This window comes from Doryrhamphus excisus, linkage group LG2 (assembly GCF_037039965.1).
Source record: "Doryrhamphus excisus strain RoL-2023G ecotype Guam linkage group LG2, RoL_Dexc_Guam_v1.1, whole genome shotgun sequence".
Taxonomy (NCBI): domain Eukaryota; kingdom Metazoa; phylum Chordata; class Actinopteri; order Syngnathiformes; family Syngnathidae; genus Doryrhamphus; species Doryrhamphus excisus.
The window spans coordinates 2,214,226-2,233,010 of NC_136358.1; the positions used below are offsets into that span (position 1 = coordinate 2,214,226).

An 18,785-nucleotide genomic window follows, 5' to 3' on the forward strand; every position below is an offset into this window, starting at 1 on the left:
CCACCTGTAGCTTTGGCATGCACATGACAGCCTATTGGTAATGCCTCAGTGCAGGGGTCTCAAACTCAATTTACCTGGGGGCCACTGGAGCTAGGGTCTGGGTGAGACTGGGCCGCATCAGGTTTCCCCCCCCCCCCAAAAAAAATGCATTTATTAAAAACAGAAAAATTAATAAACTTTGCTTTGGTTCCGATTTTCTACAATAAAACCTATGATAAAACATTCCACTGTTCTCAAATATCTTAATTTTTATTTTTCTACACAAAATAAGATGAAAAATAAATAAACAAATCAAGAATAAAAAAAATCAATCAGTAATAAATAAATATAATAATAATAATAAAAACTTAAGAAACCACATATAGTTGGTGGGTAGACAAATGATTTTTTTCAGATTAAAATGAACAAAGCATTATTAGAGCCCTGTAGACATGACAAAACACGACTATAGTCACATTGATACTCTTTTTATTTACAACATATTGCGCAACTGCAGGGTCTTGAGACACATGCTAACTCGCAAACTAGAGAGCTAGCCACCTAAACGGTAGCCTTCAAGTTATTTCCTTAAAACTTAAATAGCCAAAAACTTACCACTTCCACACGGATAGGGAGGATAACTATTAACAGTTATTTAACCTTAACGTTAAACTTTCATATCAAGGCGGGGGCCTCAAACTAGTGTCCTGCGGGCCACATTTGGCCCGCGGGCCGCATGTTTGAGACCCCTGCCTTAGTGTTTTTACACTAAAATTGGGTGGGAAATTGAAAAAGTTGCGTCTAATGCTAAAGTGGGTGATGCAGGATTGGCGTGGCAACAACAGGGACGCGCTTACACGTTGGCATGGAGGAGTGGCAGAGGAGTGGGAGAGAGAGGGAGGCTGTGTGAGTGAGAGAGAGAGAGAGAGAGAGAGAGAGAGAAAGAGGGTGGGAGCTTGTGAAGCATGCTGCTTGCTATGAACACACACACACACACACACACACACACACACACGTGTACACTAAGACTAAATTGTGTTATAATAATCGGACTCTTCCAGCACCAGACAGGACTTCTGCCACCGCATACCTGCCAGCCGCCCCTCCCCCTTAACCCCCCCTCCCTCCTCCCTCCGTCTTTCTCTCTGTGTCTCGCTCCACTCATTCATCCCTCGCTCTGCCAGCTGCAAGGCAGTGAGCGTGGCTGAAGGACACGGCGCTCCACTCGGATTTGGCGGAGGGACTTTGAGAACCTGTTCCGACATGGGGGGGTAGATACCTTCATATCACTATCCCATACCCTAAACCCCCCCCCGCCATCCTCTTTCTTCCAGTCTTTGAATGTCACCTCTGTGTCTGGAATGATGGATCGCTCCACGTCTTTTCTATCACTTCTCTCAGGATGAACTCCACACTGTGATGCCAGGAGGGCATGAAGGACTCTAAATGGAGCGGAGGGGGGGGCGCAAAAGGGGCTGCTTCCTTCTTTCGACCCGGCTCTCTGAGCTGATACCTCAGGTCTGGTCTGCACTTCTTGAACTTGCGCTGTCACGGTGTGGAGCGCCGACAGGAGGACACGCTCACTGGACGGCTGACAATTGAGACAATATGGCCTCCTCATCCACGGGACTGATCTGAAAGGACTACGTTTTTGTCTGAGTCCACTTTAAGGATTTGGGCCAACTATCGAGCCGAACTTCCCTGGAGCTCAAAGAGACGGGGGGGTAGTGGTACACGGACTGAACTGCTTTATTTACGTGATAAAAACATGATCAACCCAAACCGAAGAACACAAACAAATCAAGGCTTCATCTGATTGGGATCCTCAGTTTCAGTTTTGAAGCGTTGACCCCCCCTCCGCCGCCTCTCTGGGTTTTCTTTCTGACATCTTCATTTTTTTCCTGCTGCTCCAGCTCATCATCAGAAGAAGTCCCCTATAGCGCTGGTCCGTCGCCCTGGGTGAGTGGGCAGGGGGGTGGCCCGCAGTACCCCCCGACATCTGGGCATCAGCGGGGCACTGGCTAGGCCTGTGCTGGGAAGATGGCCGCCCTTGCCAGCTCCCTCATTCGGCAGCGTCGGGAGGTCAAGGACCCCCAGACGAACCGGCAGATTGCCAGCAAGAGGAAGCCGTGCCCAAAAAGCAACAAGTCGCTCTGCCAGAAGCAAATCCTCATTTTAATATCCAAGGTTCGATTATGTGGCAGTCGAGGAAGAAAAATGGAAAAAAGGCCAGGTGAGTTCCACCTTTTAAATCATCTTCTTCGCCGTCTGCATTGGACGTCATCATCGTGTTGATGGTCTCGGGCCAGAAAACAAATTAATCCTCACTGTAGAGGACATCTACTCTGTAATTTCCAGTCTAGAGCTTAATCCCAATCTGGGAAGCATCCCAGCCTATCTTCCTGTTGGCAACACTGGAAGAGCTGGAACGGGACAATTTCCAGTTTAATCAATCGTCTGCAGATCTTTTTCCGATGTCCAGATCTGTTTTGCTTGGTTCAGGCCGATAATAAACTTATATGATGCTAATTATATCACTAAGGGCTTTTAAAAGTGGATACTAGCGGGTGTTGGGGGACACCGGGGGAGGGGGGCATGTTGAATTTGTTAAACAGGTCAAATAAGACAATATAACTCAAATTAATTTTGCTCATTTTAAAACGTCCTTAGAGGATTCATTTACCTTGAGAATGTGTCTTAATTTCAATAAACTATATATATATATATATTTATATAAGTACTTGTTATTACTTTTATTAATGATGAGAAATAGTTTTTAGTCAAAAGTTACTTTTTCCAAACATATCCGATTACATTATTTTTATGAATTTGATTTATTGTTAAGTTTGTTTTTATTGATCAAATAAATCTTCATTGTCGTCTGTTGAGACTGACTTCCTCATCACTAATTTGAAGAAAACATCTTAGCATTTCTGTCATAAGTGACAAACACATCTTATTCATAATGAATTCATCACATTTCAAAGTGTGCAGATGGCCAATAAAAAAGGAGCTTTGGGAAGATAATGGCCCCGGGGCCACACTTTGGACGCTCCCGCCTTAACCTTTGAGTGAATATATTAAATCTTAAAAATGCAGCTTGTGCACAAACGCTTTTGTAAATGAAGATTGCTCAGCCTTGGTCGCTGCTCTACCGGGTGCCGTTAGAGATTTTGTTTATGAATTTGATGTGACGATCGTACCTCGGAGGGCGACATCAGTATGCCCTGCCAGGCATGCAATGGCTGAAGATATTCATCACGGCGGTGTGCAAAGTTCACACCAATAACGACGTGGGCAACCTCTAATGCGGGAAAGCAGCATCTGCTGTGCAGCAGGCGGTTGCTCTCTTGCGTAATTACGGCTGTAAAATATGTAGCGGCGGAACCGGCAAAGCGGTGACGCCCGCCCATTGTCGGGGGAGAACATTTCCATCGGGATGGCCCCGGTGTTTTTCACACGCTTATGGATTTATTGTGGTAATGGAGAGCCGGAAAGTATGGAGGACGGGGTTAGAGGGTCATTATCAGGTTGACCGTTTCACTGATGGGGTCCGCGTTAAGTACCATGTATGGCAATGTGCATCTTCATCATTCAAGAAGGCTGGGACGCCACCGGTGACCTCCAGCTACGAGTGTATGTGTGTGTCCACTTGACCCTTCTTCGAGATGTTAGCGACACTGGCTGACATTTCATACAATATCTTTTATCTATTATCGGGGTGTTGCAGCAAAATTGTGCACGGAATATTTGGCCAACGAAGGCTTAAACGTTCAATGCCTACCGGTTTTTAAGTGATGGATGTGAGTGGTTTTGTCCAGACCTGACCCACATACCTTCTCACCAAAGTAACCGCATCAAAGCGTACTAAAGATGCCCGCCACAGCCCACTCAGCTTACAACAAGGTCAACTTGCCCTGCACAAACACACAAACATTCTTATTAGAGTACACAACATAAAACTAATAAATCAGCAGACTGATGTGCTTACACAAACAAATGCTGAGATGCCATGATAACTGAGGTAGAGGGTGGAGGGTGGAGATAATTTCACCCCTTCAATATGTGTGTGTGTGTGTGTGTGTCAGTGTGATATGATCTAATGAGGATGCTAAGCTGCCTATTGGATATGAAAGCAAAACCGAAATAGCTTTGTGGTGGCAACATCAGCTCCAGGACTGGATAACAGTTCCAGTTCACGCCAAGCCGGGTACGCACAGTGCGGTCCATGCTCAGGCCGTGATTCATCATCTCCTGTCGTTAACACACACTGATTGATCAATAATGTGCGGCCACGTTTGGAGAGCACACATTGAGTTGGGCCCATTTACTGCCTCATAGACCGGCTCGCTGGACAGGACCACACTGGGGAGCGACTCACTCTGTCTATTAGCTTATCTTCTCAAGGACATCTGGCCTCCACCCCCCCACAATACCCTTCCTCTTCTGGCATTTCCCTCCTCGGTCGCTCCATTTTCCCACTAAATCATTTTGTTTTGGGGCCAATGTTACAGATCCCGCAGCTATTGTGCTGCCATGTTACATAATGGCGGCTCTATTGTTAATGGATCAGTACAATGAGCGGGTAGCCGAGTTCTGCTCCATAAGCAATACGACAGCTCTGTGGAGGCATCCAGAAGTGATGCTTCAGGGCATAATATTCGGTATTATGAGCTGTGTCACTGCCGTTGTCTGTATGACATTATTTAACCATATGACAATTTAAATGTAATAGAAATAAATATAACAACAACTTCCTGCCATTGATAGCCTGCTGCTGTGCAACAGGCTCCACCCCCTTGTGTCCATCCTTATTGAAAAGTGATAATATTTAGCGTGTGCTAAATAGCGGAGACGCTATTGATTGATGGCACCGTGCAATGTTTGTTTTACTGCAGAGCTTTTCTTTTTGGGGGTGTTCAGGGCGGACTGCATCAATCATTGACAAAGTCTTTCTGCTTCTTTCCCCCAAAACTGCATCAGAGAGACAAAATTTCACTTAAAGACTGCCGCTTATGTCCTTCAAGTGACCTTGTTCTTAATTACTGAAGCATGAATGCAGTATATTTATCTATGCTATCTATACACGCTACATTTGACGATGATTTTGATTCCTGTTGAACTGCCCCCCCCCCTCTCTTAAATCACCCACTCAGCATGTGGAGCCCCCACGGACCCCTTGTCCATGTCGCCAAAGCCACATCGAACAGGCGCGCTGTCCCTTTAAACAATGCTGACGGTTCAAGATCAGGACAGTAAAGCCCGCATTAGCATTTTATATGCAATCAATTTGCCGCATGGTTTGCGTGCAGAAGTGAGCGAGACGTGTGTCACATAGCGATGCCACTTTGACACATGACGCACAACAACAACAACCCTGAAGAGAAGCGCACACACACACACACACACACACAGATATGTCAACACACACCTTGTGGTCATGAGCGTGACATTGTCCCTGACCAGCCTGACACTGTCAGACTCGTTAACTCGTCATTTTTGTCCACTTGAATGTGTATTTACCTCTCGCTCACTTTCCCTCCCTCAAACACACACACACACACACACACACACACACTGTCTTGTCAGTCATCATCATGCCAGAATAAATTGTCCCGGCCAGGAATGGATGCGTGCGTGCTTTCCCGCTTGCTTATGTGTTAATTTACTTTGATCACACCAGACTGGAGCACCCACGGGGGGAAGAGAGAGGGGGTGGGGTGTAGGATTCACTGACAGCAGGTGTTTGGGACCATTGGATCAGAACACATTTGATACCGCCATTACAAATCCCTCATTCTTTCACATGCTAAATTATGTCTTCACAACATTTATCCAACAGTTGCAGAAATTGCATCAAAATGTAGAAAACTCATGAATATTAGATTGAACTGTGTTTTTATGTGTAAAAAATGTGTACAAAAATGGCACTTTTTAGGCGTAAACAGTCATAATTCAGTATGTGGAATCAAACTATGGAATGGATTGAGTAAGGAAATCAAACAACACAACGATGAGCCAATTGAAGAAACAATACAAGCAGTTGATGTTTGCTAAATACAAGGATGAAGAGTCTTGAACCAGTCATGATGTGCTATATATATCACTATATTGACACTTACTATGGTACCCATTATGTCATTGGATACTCATATCACCTCCTACTTCAATACGGGACAAAAAATAAAAATTGCAAAAATAAATAAATAAATTTAAAAAAAAACTTAAACTGTATTATGGAAAGCAGGAAGTGAACAAATGTAACAGTTACTGATTGTAAAAGTACCAGATGGAGGGGTAGGATTTAATAAGCTTTGCTTCTTCCTACTCCTTTTTGGACATGTGGAACTGGGAACTGATTATGGGATGCACTCAATTAATCTGATACATGTTCAAATGAAATTAAGCCACTCCCATGACCATATTTTTGGGTCATTACAAAAGTGGTGAAAAAGAGACATCCTCTCCATGCTGGGTCAATGAATGGCTTCATCCTTTCCTTTGTTTTTGAATCAGTCTTCCACCTATTTGACTCTTCTGTCCCTGTGGAACATGTGCAACACTTTAACATGTACACTTACATCTCTGCACTTAAAGCACGCCTGCCAGCTGAGTACACGCATCACCCTGAATAATGTAGCATGCGCCGGTCCATACAGAGTGGCTGCATAGTGTCGCACTATATCAGTGGTTCTCAATTATTGTCTGCCATGCCCCCCCCTGGGGGACAGAATTGTTTTCACGCTTCCCCCGATTTGAAATATTATTGAGAAACTGATATATAACTCATATGCCAAATGAAGAGCTGTGAAGAATACAAGCACATTCAAGATTCAAATGGCAGGTTGAGTACAATAAATGTGTACATGTTGGCAGGTCTGTATTCAGTATGAAAGTATAGAGCGTAATGCATGTATCAGTGGGGGCACCTCCCTGATTGTAGAAATTCATTTCATCCGGTTGTCCTCAGTTCTCGACTGCCTCCACCTGAAGATCACGTGGTTCATTCCTGCATTCTGATCCATTTCATCAATTGTACTCCTCATTTGGTCGAAGATTTATTTCCTTTGCTTCTTTCTCTTCCTTTAGAGCTCCTTGATATCATTGTGAAGTTCTCTTTTTGAGGCTGTTATTCCGTGATTGTACATTTCCAATCTATGTGTGCAGGCTCCTTATGGTAGGTCTTACCAAAACTCCTGTAGCTCTTGCTATGACGAACGTGACGTCATCTTGTTTGTGGTGGAGCACTTCCAATGGGACAGTAGATGACAAAATTGGATGGGGTCCATGCATAGCGGAGATCTATGATGTATTGACGCCTGTGGCCATGTTCAAGCGGTAAAAGTGTGTCAGCGTTGATTCCAGACATATATCTATTCTTTTACTGGGGATTAAGCCTGTGTATGCAAAAATGGGGGGGGGGGTCCTGTCGTAAGACACTCAAACAAGGCAAGGCTTGTTTGAATCTCAAATGTAACATAATTGCCCTTGAGAGTTATATCTTGTAGGGCGGCACGGCAATCTAGTGGTTAGCGCGCAGCTAGGAGACCAGGGTTCAATTCCACCCTCGGCCATCTCTGTGTGGAGTTTGCATGTTCTTCCTGTGCATGCGTGGGTTTTCTCCGGGTACTCCGGTTTCCTCCCACATTCCAAAAACATGCTAGGTTAACTCCAAATTGTCCATAGGTATGAATGTGAGTGTGAATGGTTGTTTGTCTACATGTGCCCTGTGATTGGCTGGCCTGGCCACCAGTCCAGGGTGTACCCCGCTTCATGCCCGAAGACAGCTGGGATAGGCTCCAGCACCCCCGCGAGCGACCCTTGTGAGGAAAAGCGGTAGAAAATGAATGAATGAATGTTATATCTTGTCACGGAACACGCCGGCAGACGTAAACATGCAGCAACATCCAAATGCTCCAAACGTGGAGATGATCCAAAACCAAAAACACACAAACACCATAAAACAAATGCAATATGAAAGAGATCAAATAAAAACGCTGCAAATGCCAGACACGCATACAAATTCCCCACAACAACTCCATGACAGAAATACTGCAAGTTCACCTACCAGCATTGCCACCTAAGGGTAAGCCATCTAATAAAACTTAAGACGGAATATTTTACAGTTTTATAACGATGTGTGGGTCAACATTGAGACTTCCCATACCAGTTCTTCATGCTCTCAAATCAAATCTCAAATCAAAATATTGATATTTTTGAGGTAACAACGCCTTAACAAAGCTTAAACGACACACGCCAGGGCAACGCGCTGCCCCGTGATCAGCCAACAGACGTGTGCGTGACACGTCCTTCACTTCACAGGCTCTGCCATCCGTCTGCAAAGTCCAAGACAGACACACAAACACGTGCACTCTGCTCTGAAAATATCTGCCGTGCGCCCCGCTTAGAAGTTCATTTGCGTGCAGATGAGAGAGAAAACGCAGTGGAACCTCTCGCAAAAGCGGGGCGCCTCGGCCATTAAATTATCCATCATGCAATTAGACTCTGTGGGGGGTAGACATTCATTAAGCTCTACATTAGTGAGGGTGCTTAAGTTAAAGTGATTGCAACATTTAAAAAAATGTGATATCACCAACTAATGTCTTAATTAACATCAGGACAAATGTCAAAAAGAAGCCAAATTGTCAGAGCAAGAACACTTTTTTTTTGCGATTTTGCGAGACTTGGGAGCTGAGGTTGGAGATCAGATTGGTCGGTTTGAGTTGCTTGTTAAGTTCCTGCATTGTTCTCCAAAACATGATCTTGCAGGAGAGACAGCGGGTGGGTGAGTTCTTTTCAATCCTACTTTGTTTTTACGATTTAAGCCCCGCAGGTTAGCCATATTTTTTTTTTTTGTTTCATCTTTTCCTGACATCAAACTATGAGGCGCACGTTTTTATGGCGGATGGGCGCATGGCAGAGTAGAGGTAGCTACCAAAAGGGCAAAAGAAAAAGGGAGATGCCGCAAAACCCCGTCGGGAACATTAGGCCATGAAGGACAGCCGTTCCCAGATATTTATCATCATTATTTTTTAAACCGTTTCGGCTTTATTGGGCGTTTTGAAGTAGGAGGTGACAGGCCAGCCCCCAGCGCTCGGGTGCTGACATTCAGCAAAGGTCACTTTGTGTGAGGGGGGGGCGTGGGGCAGCTGACAGAAGCTGAAGAAAAAAACCCTCCCATCCACACACTTTCCTTTGATTCACAGCCCATACATAAATGGAAATATTAACATATATATTCAACTTTAGTGACTTTCATATGATTTGCTTAAGGACATGCCAAAGCGGAGGTGGGGAGGGTGCAGGTGGGGGCATTAAATTCTCATAATGAAACTTGGCAGTGTTATGTAATGTTATTCAGCCCATTTTTCATCGCAAATTCATGTCACACTCTCAATCACGACGTGACGTTTAGACCAGGAGTGGCATGTGAGACATAAAATGTCATTTCCAGGCTATAGAGTATATTGGTATGTAAGACTCTAAATTTAAAGGAAAAAAAATGTACATATAGAGGTCACACATGTCTATGTTTTAGTCTTTTTATTTTTTCCAAATAGTGTCAAACAGTAAGCGTAGTACGGCCATTGCCAACTAAATCAGGCCACATCCCGAGTCCTCTTGTCCACATTTTTTCTCAAAAGCGACTGCGACAAATCTTGCTACTTTTTCTGGCGTCACTGGACGGCTTTCTGGTATTTGGACTTAAAAGTGAACGTATTAATCTGCAGTTTCTGAGACATCCGCCCCCCTCCAAAGCACTCACAAGATACACAACCACACGCTAAATTTTAGAATTTTGTATTATCGTGTTAAACGATGCCACTGTTGGAGATGGAGAAGTTTGGGATGATGTCACCATGGGCGTGCCATGGGTAGAATAAATTAAAACAGATCGTTTTGGAAATCCAAGAAAAATACATCTGGAACAGGTGCAGATTCTGGAAGATCTAGAAAGCTTTCTGGGCGGGTTATCATGTGTAGCTGCTCTATAGGAGTCCACAACTCAATACAATTGAAGACAAAGAGTTCATTTGTAGTTCTAAGCATAACTAAGTTGTTTTTACTCACTTTTTTTTGTCTCTCCTGTGAGGTTGTTTTTTTTGGAAATAATATGGAAATTAGCCAATGACATCATCTAGTGACTTGTAGGACAGGCGATAGTAACATTTCTTGCCGAGGAGTTGGCAACAGTGAGTATAGCTTGTTAAACAGCGGCTTACCATAAACGTAATTCATCGCCTTCCTCAGCCTCCTCCTCGAAAACCACTTAAGTCGTCTTGACAATCATCACGATTGAACAGTGTCACGTCTGGGCTTTCGCATAATGGCTCAACCCCCGAGGATGCAGAGAGCAGAATCCCAATGCAGGTAAAAAAGTATATTTAATAGTAAATGAAATGCAGCAGGGAAACTAAAGCCACTGACACACACAAAACGACAATGATCCAACAAAAGGGTGAAGCGCACACCTGAACGACATGGACGTAACCGGAATTAGAAACACATGTGGGTGAGGAAAACAGAACAGGGCAAAGCAAGAAGTAAATGCAAAATAAGTCCAAGCAGAAACTAAAGCCCAAAAAGGGAACATAAACAAACGATTACGCAGGAACCTACACAGGGCGTGACAGTACCCCCTCCTCAATGGCGGATCCCAGACATCCTAGAAAGTCCAAAGTCAAGAAGAGGGATGGGCGGTTTGTTTATGTTCCGTTTTGTGTCATCGCCACAGGTAGTCAATTGCATGATTTGGCTTATTTTGCCCTTCTTGATGCAACCGTCCCATTTCCACCTTCAATGCAATGGATGGGTGTTTGGGCCCCGACCAGGAATCAAATCAAATTCTTTAATTCATTCATTTGCATATTCTACTGTATAAACACAATATGCTGTATAAATTACTATAAAAGTACTTAGTACTTAATAAATTACACAATTATATTGTATTTCTACCACAGAATTGTGCAAAAAGGTAATTGAAACAAGCTTTCAACTGCAGGGGCTCAGTACAAATGTCCCTGCAGTCGTGACTTTCCTGGCTTTAAGAACAACATGGGCAGTGGAGACAGTGAAGGTGGAAAGGAATGGAGATCCATCTTGGAGAGACGGGGCAGATAGTGAAGAGAAAGCAGGAGCTAAGATTCGTTCTAAAATAGTGAGGAGGAGGAGGAGGAGGAGGAGGAGAGGATGGCGGAGATAGAGAAACACAAGGAGTTAGCTGGCCAAGGGGAGGGGGTAAAACAGACAGGTGGGCTGATAAGGAGGACAAAAATGGAGGAATGAAGTCAAGATCTGAGATGTAAGGAGATTGAAAAAGGAAATCCACTAATGAAAAGTCCTGATTTGTGTGTGTTGAATTAATTTGATTGAACTTAACATTTTGGATTGTATCCACACAAGACTTCCTGTACTTTAGGTAGTCAATTTGGTGGCAGAGGAGGAGGTGGTGTTACTTGAACTGAAGAAGACAGTTTTGGAGTTCACGTGACGATACAGCATGTCCTGTACAGTCTAACTAATGCTGGTTTTAAAACTGACGTCAGAACTTGCTGTATATTATTATTATATAAGCAGGAAGTGATGTTACTTCCACATCTCAAGGTGACGAGAGGCCCGAGACACAGCAGCTTCAAATATGAATTAGCACGCACACATGCACGCACACACACACATACAGCCTCAGGGTCATGTTGTGGTTTCCTGCGGAAGTATACATGTAAGATTAATGTCATTGAGGGAAGCCGGGGAATGCTAATGTCAGGCAAGGATGGGACATGGAGTGTGCGCCAAGCCAGCACTCTGCACTGCAGCGAGGCTTGCGTGCCGTGTCTCGCACGGAGAAACACACGCATGGAGTCGAGAGGACGGTTTGAGGAGGGGAAAGAGCTTGATACCGACTTTACACGGACTATTGACTTGTGACGTGCAGGTGTGAAATGTAACATTTTCTACTAAGTTGCATAAACTAAGACATCTTGTAAGAGACCTCGGTTGGCATCATGATTCTTTTCCAGAAGGTCTGACTCTAACCAAACTAACCACATACATTGGAAAAAAAATACAATTAATCCATTCCTGACATCCCAAAAAAAAATGTCCTCCCACATTTCCGACCTATAAATGTAGTTAGAATGTTGTATTATCGTGGTGTAATACTGAGCCGGACTTCCCTTATATGGGCGTTCCTGGGTATAAACTCGAGGCTTGCCCTTCTGCACTGTTTCACTGTTCTAATTCCACCGTGTTAGCACAGAGCTAATGCTAATTATTTGTTCAGGTTTGCCTAACGAGGAAAGCATCGGGCAGAAGTGATGGGAGTTTCTGATTCCAGATGAAAAGAAAAATATGGGACTGTTTTGTGAACATGAGAAAGGCTGGACTATCCGCCAAACTGTTGCTGAAGCCTGATGCCTCGCCTTATTTGGTCGTGTTGAAAAGTCAGAAGCGCAAGCTCTAAGCAACAATTTATAAGTGTCCTAACTGTTTTTATTTAGTGTAGCAGACAGTGTGTATACTGCAAGTGTCTTACCTACATGCATCCACAAGCTAGTTGCTATTAGCCTTTTCCACCACGATCACTGGATCTACCCGAGTTTTTTTTAACACGTGTAGTCCTGCAAAAAAACATTTATTGACCGAATTTACACTACTTGTGTTGTGTCTGCACTCAATAAGCCTAATCTGGGGTCTCCAACCAGTAGCTCATGAGCTACCGGTAGTTCCCAAACACTTTTCAAGTAGCTCTCCAAAGGGATTATTCATTTGGTATCAATTCCTGCACTGACAAAATTAGACAGGTGGGTTTTGGCAGTAGTCCGGAAGTCCTCAGTAATGCCTGGGAGTGTGACCTATCAATTTGGAGTGGGCAATGAGTGGAATACATTAAAACAGACCATTTTTAGCAATGCAAGGAATTATAGCTGAATAGGTGCAGATCCTGGAAGATCAAGAAAGCTTTCTGTGCAAGTTATTATGTGCAACTGCTCTATGGGAGTCTACAACTCAATACAAAGGGCTGAAAAATGAGCATTATAGGTCCCCTTATAAGAAAATGCAAAAAAGAAACAAGACAAAAACATTCAGACTTTATGGCAAACAACCAATGAACTGAAATAAGCTGCTGATCAAAAGTTTAAAGACTTTAAAAGCCAAATTTTTGGCAAAAATGTAGATTCAATGTTATTTTCTGTCAGGTATTCACACTTTCATGCCAAAAACCTTTCTCACTTTGAACGCAGTGGAATTGTTGAGCTGCATCTTGCAGCAAAATTGCCTGTTTGGAGTTTGCACAAGAGCATCAAACATGGAGGAATAGTAAAAAGTTTTATTCTCTGATGAAAAAAAAAGTATAAACTTGGAGATGATCAGGGATGCATTTTCCTTCAATGGAACAATGGGGCTTCAGGTTGTGCAGGGGCGTCAAATGGCCGATGTTGAAAGGGACATCCGTCATGACTGAAGGCCCTCATCTGTGTGGTAATAACTTTTTTTCTCAAAAGGACAATGCTGCAGTTCTTCAGTTGAGGACGTCTCCCAGAGGAATAACCATCCTGCGTGTTCCCCTTATCTAAATCCAATTGAGAACATTTGGAAATGGATGGCAAGGGAAGTTTACAAAAATAGACATCAGTTCCGGACAATGGATGCCCTTCATTCGACATTCCCACCAACCTCCTGGAAAAAAAACGACATCAAACATGTCCAACAGATTAACAGAGTCCATTTGTCTATTTTAGGGGGCTTCCAGGAGTTTTTGAGTTGTGGTCAGTCCATTTCACTTCAATCGTTATTTGCAATAAATTGCTTATTCAAAATAGTTTTTATCTCGCTCACATTAGAAGGTCCTTAATATCCAACAGTGCAAAATCCAAATTCTTGCCCTTTGTCAACTGTTTTTAAGACTTTAATCAGGACTGTAATCATTTTACAATATGCATGCATTATACCGAGAGCTCTTTCTTTCTCAACGAGAAACCTAAATAATTAGTCTTTGTGACCTTTGTGGCATTTTGGGGAGATTGTGAAGCCGTCAACAAGAACATGGTTGTGGAGACGCTAGTGCATTACTGCATGTAAAGACAGACTGGAGGAGAAAAGTCCCTGCAAATCAGTTTAATTAAAGAGTAGCGATGCATGAGATTGCATTGGGAGCCTATGGTGTAAAGGATATGATTACACAGGCATGCACACACAGATTGGGGAGACAAAAAGAAGCAAGGTGGAGATTGTTTTTGAGGGAGGAAAAAAAAAAAACAGAAGGCGCCACTATTGCCTGTGGTGGTTCTCCGCAGGTTGCTCTCCTGGTGTTTCCTCCCACCTTGACGCAGGCGGTGCGGAGAGCCTGATTAATACTGTCATCCGTGGGGTGCCGGCAACACACACCTGCTGTGCATCCTATGTGGTCACTTTCGGATGTGGACTCACTCAGCCACACTTTCGTGTCATAAAATGAAACGCGCTCACCGCACACAGCCGCTTTACGTCCCGTTTGATTGCTTTTGCGTTCGACCTTTAGGACGCCACAATGTGAGGATCATGACTGTGATGTAATGTGCACTAAAACATGATGAACTTGATGAACAGAAAGCTGAAATGACAAATTAAGACAAATGACGAGCAAAAGATCATTTGTGGAAATGTGTCATTAATTGGGGGGGGGGCATGGATGAGATGCTTCCATGCGCACCATGACTGACATTTCCTCATATTTGACTTATGTATTGCAGTACATCACTCAGCCGGGGCCGTGCAGTCAGTGTTGTTCACTTTGCAAATGAAAGTGATGAAAGTGATGAAAGTGATATGACCTGCAGCAAACAACAACAACAACAAAAAAAAAAAAACAACAGCTTCTCGTTAGGCATCTCTTAATTGCCTCATTTGGGAGAGAAGAAGAGTTGGAGGAGGGAAAAGTATGGCAAACTTTTTTCATTTTTAACGACTCCTGACACTCGTTAAGTCATTTCAGTCTGGTGTGTGTGTGTGTGTGTGTGGGCAGCCTGATTAGCATTGTGCCCCATGTTCCGCTGCTGTGACTTCTGAGAGAGGCCGTGACAGAGCGAGCATTCAGAAGAATCAGAGAGAGAGAGAGAGAGAGAGAGAGGCAGGAAGGAGGAAGAAGTGCTGGCTCAGCACTGTGTCATGGAAGGAGACGAGAGGTGCCCAAACATTAGGTACACCTGCACGGTGATAACAATGACCTCAGTTTGACACCATCAGCATGGTATTACTTTCTCGTCGCCAACCAAAACACGGCTGTATCACATGCATATATGGGCAGTGTTTATTTATGTACTTTCCAAACCACTACTTGAAATACAAATATCATAAAATAAAACTCATGAGGATGTACACACACACACACACACTTTACCGATAAGATAAAAACTACACTTGTGTGTCCATGCAGAAATTGGTCATTAACTAATGCACAGTGGGCAAGTGCCCCCGCCACAGTTGGTGTCACATAGGGTGTCGGAGGTCACTGATGCAAAGGTGCAAAGGTCGCTTGCAGAGTTAGCTACACTTCATCCATCTCTGTCATGGTGTCACACACACACACACACACACATCTGTTTATCTTGCATTGGGGGCTTCTGTAAAATCACACATGCAATGGAAAAAAAAAGCCATGTTGTATTTTATCTTTCAGTCATCCATAAGCAAACATGCCCAATTTACATCTGCATGCTTATTATGATATTCATCTCCTCCTCTTGACTGTGAGTGATGGTGTTGTATGCTTCAAGTGTCATCTGGAGAGCATCTATAGACAGAAAATTGGTTTGTATTTGCCCCCTAATGGCTCTTGGGGGAATATTGCCATCCATCTTGATAGGAGTCTGCACTTAGCATGAAGAGGAGACATACAACGCTGCATTCAAAGAGTGCCCAAGGAGGTGGGGTTAGGGGAGAGAAAGAAGGGAAAGAAAAGCGATAAATGACAGAAAGGAGAAGAGAGAGAGAGAAAAAGGTGCATGGGTGGGAATTGTGGTTCCTGTCCATTGACTCCTTTGAGTGTTACAACAGCGAGTTGATCGATTTCCCCCCCCTTCCGCCGCTCACTCACTCACTCACTCACTCACTTTTATCAAAGCCTCCCTCTCGGACCTCCACGTCCTTCATCGCCCTTCACACCACCGTCCTTGGCTGGGTGTCCCCCCCCGCTATACCGTCCTTAGATATCATCTCCCTCTCTCCACCCTCCATTCTGTGCCTATCTAATCATGTTCAACCTTCAAAATCCATTTTTCCCTATTTAAACATATCTCCTCCCTCAAAAGATACTGCATGGATGCTCCATTAAGGGATGCTGGAAACCGTGTGGACTAGTAAAGGAAGACGAGGTAGAATAGAAACAGATGCGCCTGCTTTGTGAAACAGTTTAAAATCTGCCTTTTGTTGTGTGGAAATGGTACACAACGGCAGTTTTGGCAAAAAAAAAATGTGTCCAATGTGGATCATTTGCTCAGTTAACACCCGAAGTTAGCACCCCACCCCGTTCTGAAGACAATATTTGCTGTACGTTGTGTTATAGATCATTTAACCTCAGGGTAATCACTTAGTCTAAAAAAAAGTTCTGCTTTCAAGATGGCTGCCTGTGATGTTTCACTTCTTTTTGAAAGCACTCGGATCTCATCTCAGACTATTTGCAAACTCTCAGGTCTCACCCCCCCCCCCCCCCCCGCCTCCCGCATCACCGATGGTGCCTTCACTTTTCTCTTGATGTACGCCTTTTGTCTTCTCCCTCTCATCCTATTTTCCATCTTGGCCTTTATCCTTTTGCTTATCTTCCTGGGCGCACTCGTTCCCCAGCGTTTTTCCTCTCTGACGGGTCTCTTTTGTCCCGCAGACTCGATCATTAAGGCTGTTTTTTTTTTTTGTTTTGAAGCTTTAAATCGTTACCTCTTACAACGCAGGGTGACCTCAGCGATCTTTAACTTTCAGGGGTTTGGGCTTTGATCTGAGCAAAAACCTGAATTTGGAATCATTAGGTCTTCTGAGGGCTGCACGGTGGTCCGAGTGGTTAGCGCGCGGGCCTCACAGCTAGGAGACCCGAGTTCGATTCCACCCTTGGCCATCTCTGTGTGGAGTTTACATGTTCTCCCCGTGAATGCGTGGGTTTTTTATGGGTACTCTGATTTAGGTTAATTGGCGACTCCAAATTGTCCATAGGTATGAATGTGAGTGTGAATGGTTGTTTGTCTATACTGTATGTGCCCTGCGATTGGCTGGCGACCAGTCCAGGGACAGCTGGGATAGGCTCCAGCATATGAGGATAACCGGTAGAAAATGAATGAATGATGTTCGGAAAGTTTAATTTTAGGAACCGTTTTTTTTTTGTCCAAGCATAATCCCTGACATGTTCACCATAGCATGAACCACAAAGTCATATTGGGAGTTGAATCCTTTGCGAATCATTTCTGTGATTGATCAGACAATTTCTCAAGCAAACAGTCCCTGGGATTAGACATATTAATTCTGGAAAGGCAAACAAAGATATTAACATCCAAACAGCGCTTGCTGGTTTTTACCTGAACCTTCCAGTGAAAGACACCTGCAGTTTTGTTTGACAAATTTGTGTGTTTTTTGGGCTGGAAAGCAATTAGCTCCTTATGACACGCTCACTGCGTCCTCTTATTGTGCTGCAAGGAGCTCCTATTGGTCGAGACCACCTCGGGTTCACTCTCTAGTATCACTCCGATTAATTGCATCACATTTAGTTGGCTGAATGTCCCTGCCAACACCTCTACTGATGGAGATAAAATGGAAATAGAAAAGACGGTAAATGTGATAATTGTAATCCTATTAGATGCATAACAATATCCTTACAGCCTCTTTTCACTTGCCTTTATTTCTTAATGTCAAGCTCTCCTACTAAGCAGTTATTCTTCTTTTTTTGTGTATTTTTTCTATGTATTCGTGTAATTCCGATCAACCCGTCTAATGATTCATTACGTGAAAACAAGCTGGGAGGCTGTTCAACTTTTGCTGGTTACTCCACTTCATCACTTTCATCCCTATTGATCCTAAAAGTGTAAAGTAAAAGGGGGAGGGGTGGAGTGTGTTTTGAAGGTCTCCCACCTCCTCCACTTCCTGTGCGGCTCTGCGAGCGACCAAGCCGCTATTGCTTTATGGCAATGATTGATGAATGGTTGCCAATGTGGCCATTATCATAAAGGCCCTCCCTTGCATTCAACCCCATTATTCTATGTCACTCTAAGCACCGCCCCCAAAAAACACCACCCCTCCTCAATTTTAACGTCATTTAGCAACGTCCTTAATGTGAAGGCTGAGGATGGATCGTCTCTCGCATTTGTGAAGCACCCTCCATGCGCTCCACGTACAATACGAGAGATGTTATTACCGTCTTTGCCACCAAGTGTTTACCATTGGATGCCATAAATGCTGAGAGTTGAAATACTCGCAGTTGTAAAATCCATACTGTACAGTACATCCACAGATTAATAGCCCGGTGGCCGTCGTGCACGGGGCGAGAGAGACAATATTGGAGTCAGTGGGGAGTAACAAGCTTATTAAGTCTTGGAAAAAAAAAAAAAAAAAAACGGGACGTGGTCGTTGAAAGTGACGTGCGGCTGCAACCAAGCAGGACTTTGCCCAAAGTGCTTTAACGGTAAACGACACTGACCTTTGTGGTGACGAGGACACAGCTAAGCTTGACTTTTAAGCAATATTGAACATAAACAGGACATGTGTAGCGTTCTGCGTCCAACACGGAGTATAAATTAAATCTGCCTCAGAGAGTTCTTGCTTGACAAAAGTCGACTGTGCTTTGTTTCCAG

At 43.8% G+C, this 18,785-nt stretch overlaps 1 protein-coding gene across 1 annotated transcript in view; it reads left to right on the forward strand.

Moving 5' to 3' along the window:
- Positions 1-1,105: 1,105 nt before the first annotated feature.
- The window catches only part of fgf11a (fibroblast growth factor 11a), a 38,281-nt gene continuing 20,601 nt past the window's right edge, over positions 1,106-18,785 (forward strand). Inside the window, exon 1 of the mRNA XM_058065940.2 lies at positions 1,106-2,212. Within this exon, the coding sequence (XP_057921923.1) occupies positions 2,020-2,212 (193 nt within the window). The 5' untranslated portion in view covers positions 1,106-2,019. The remainder of the gene's footprint in view (positions 2,213-18,785) is intronic.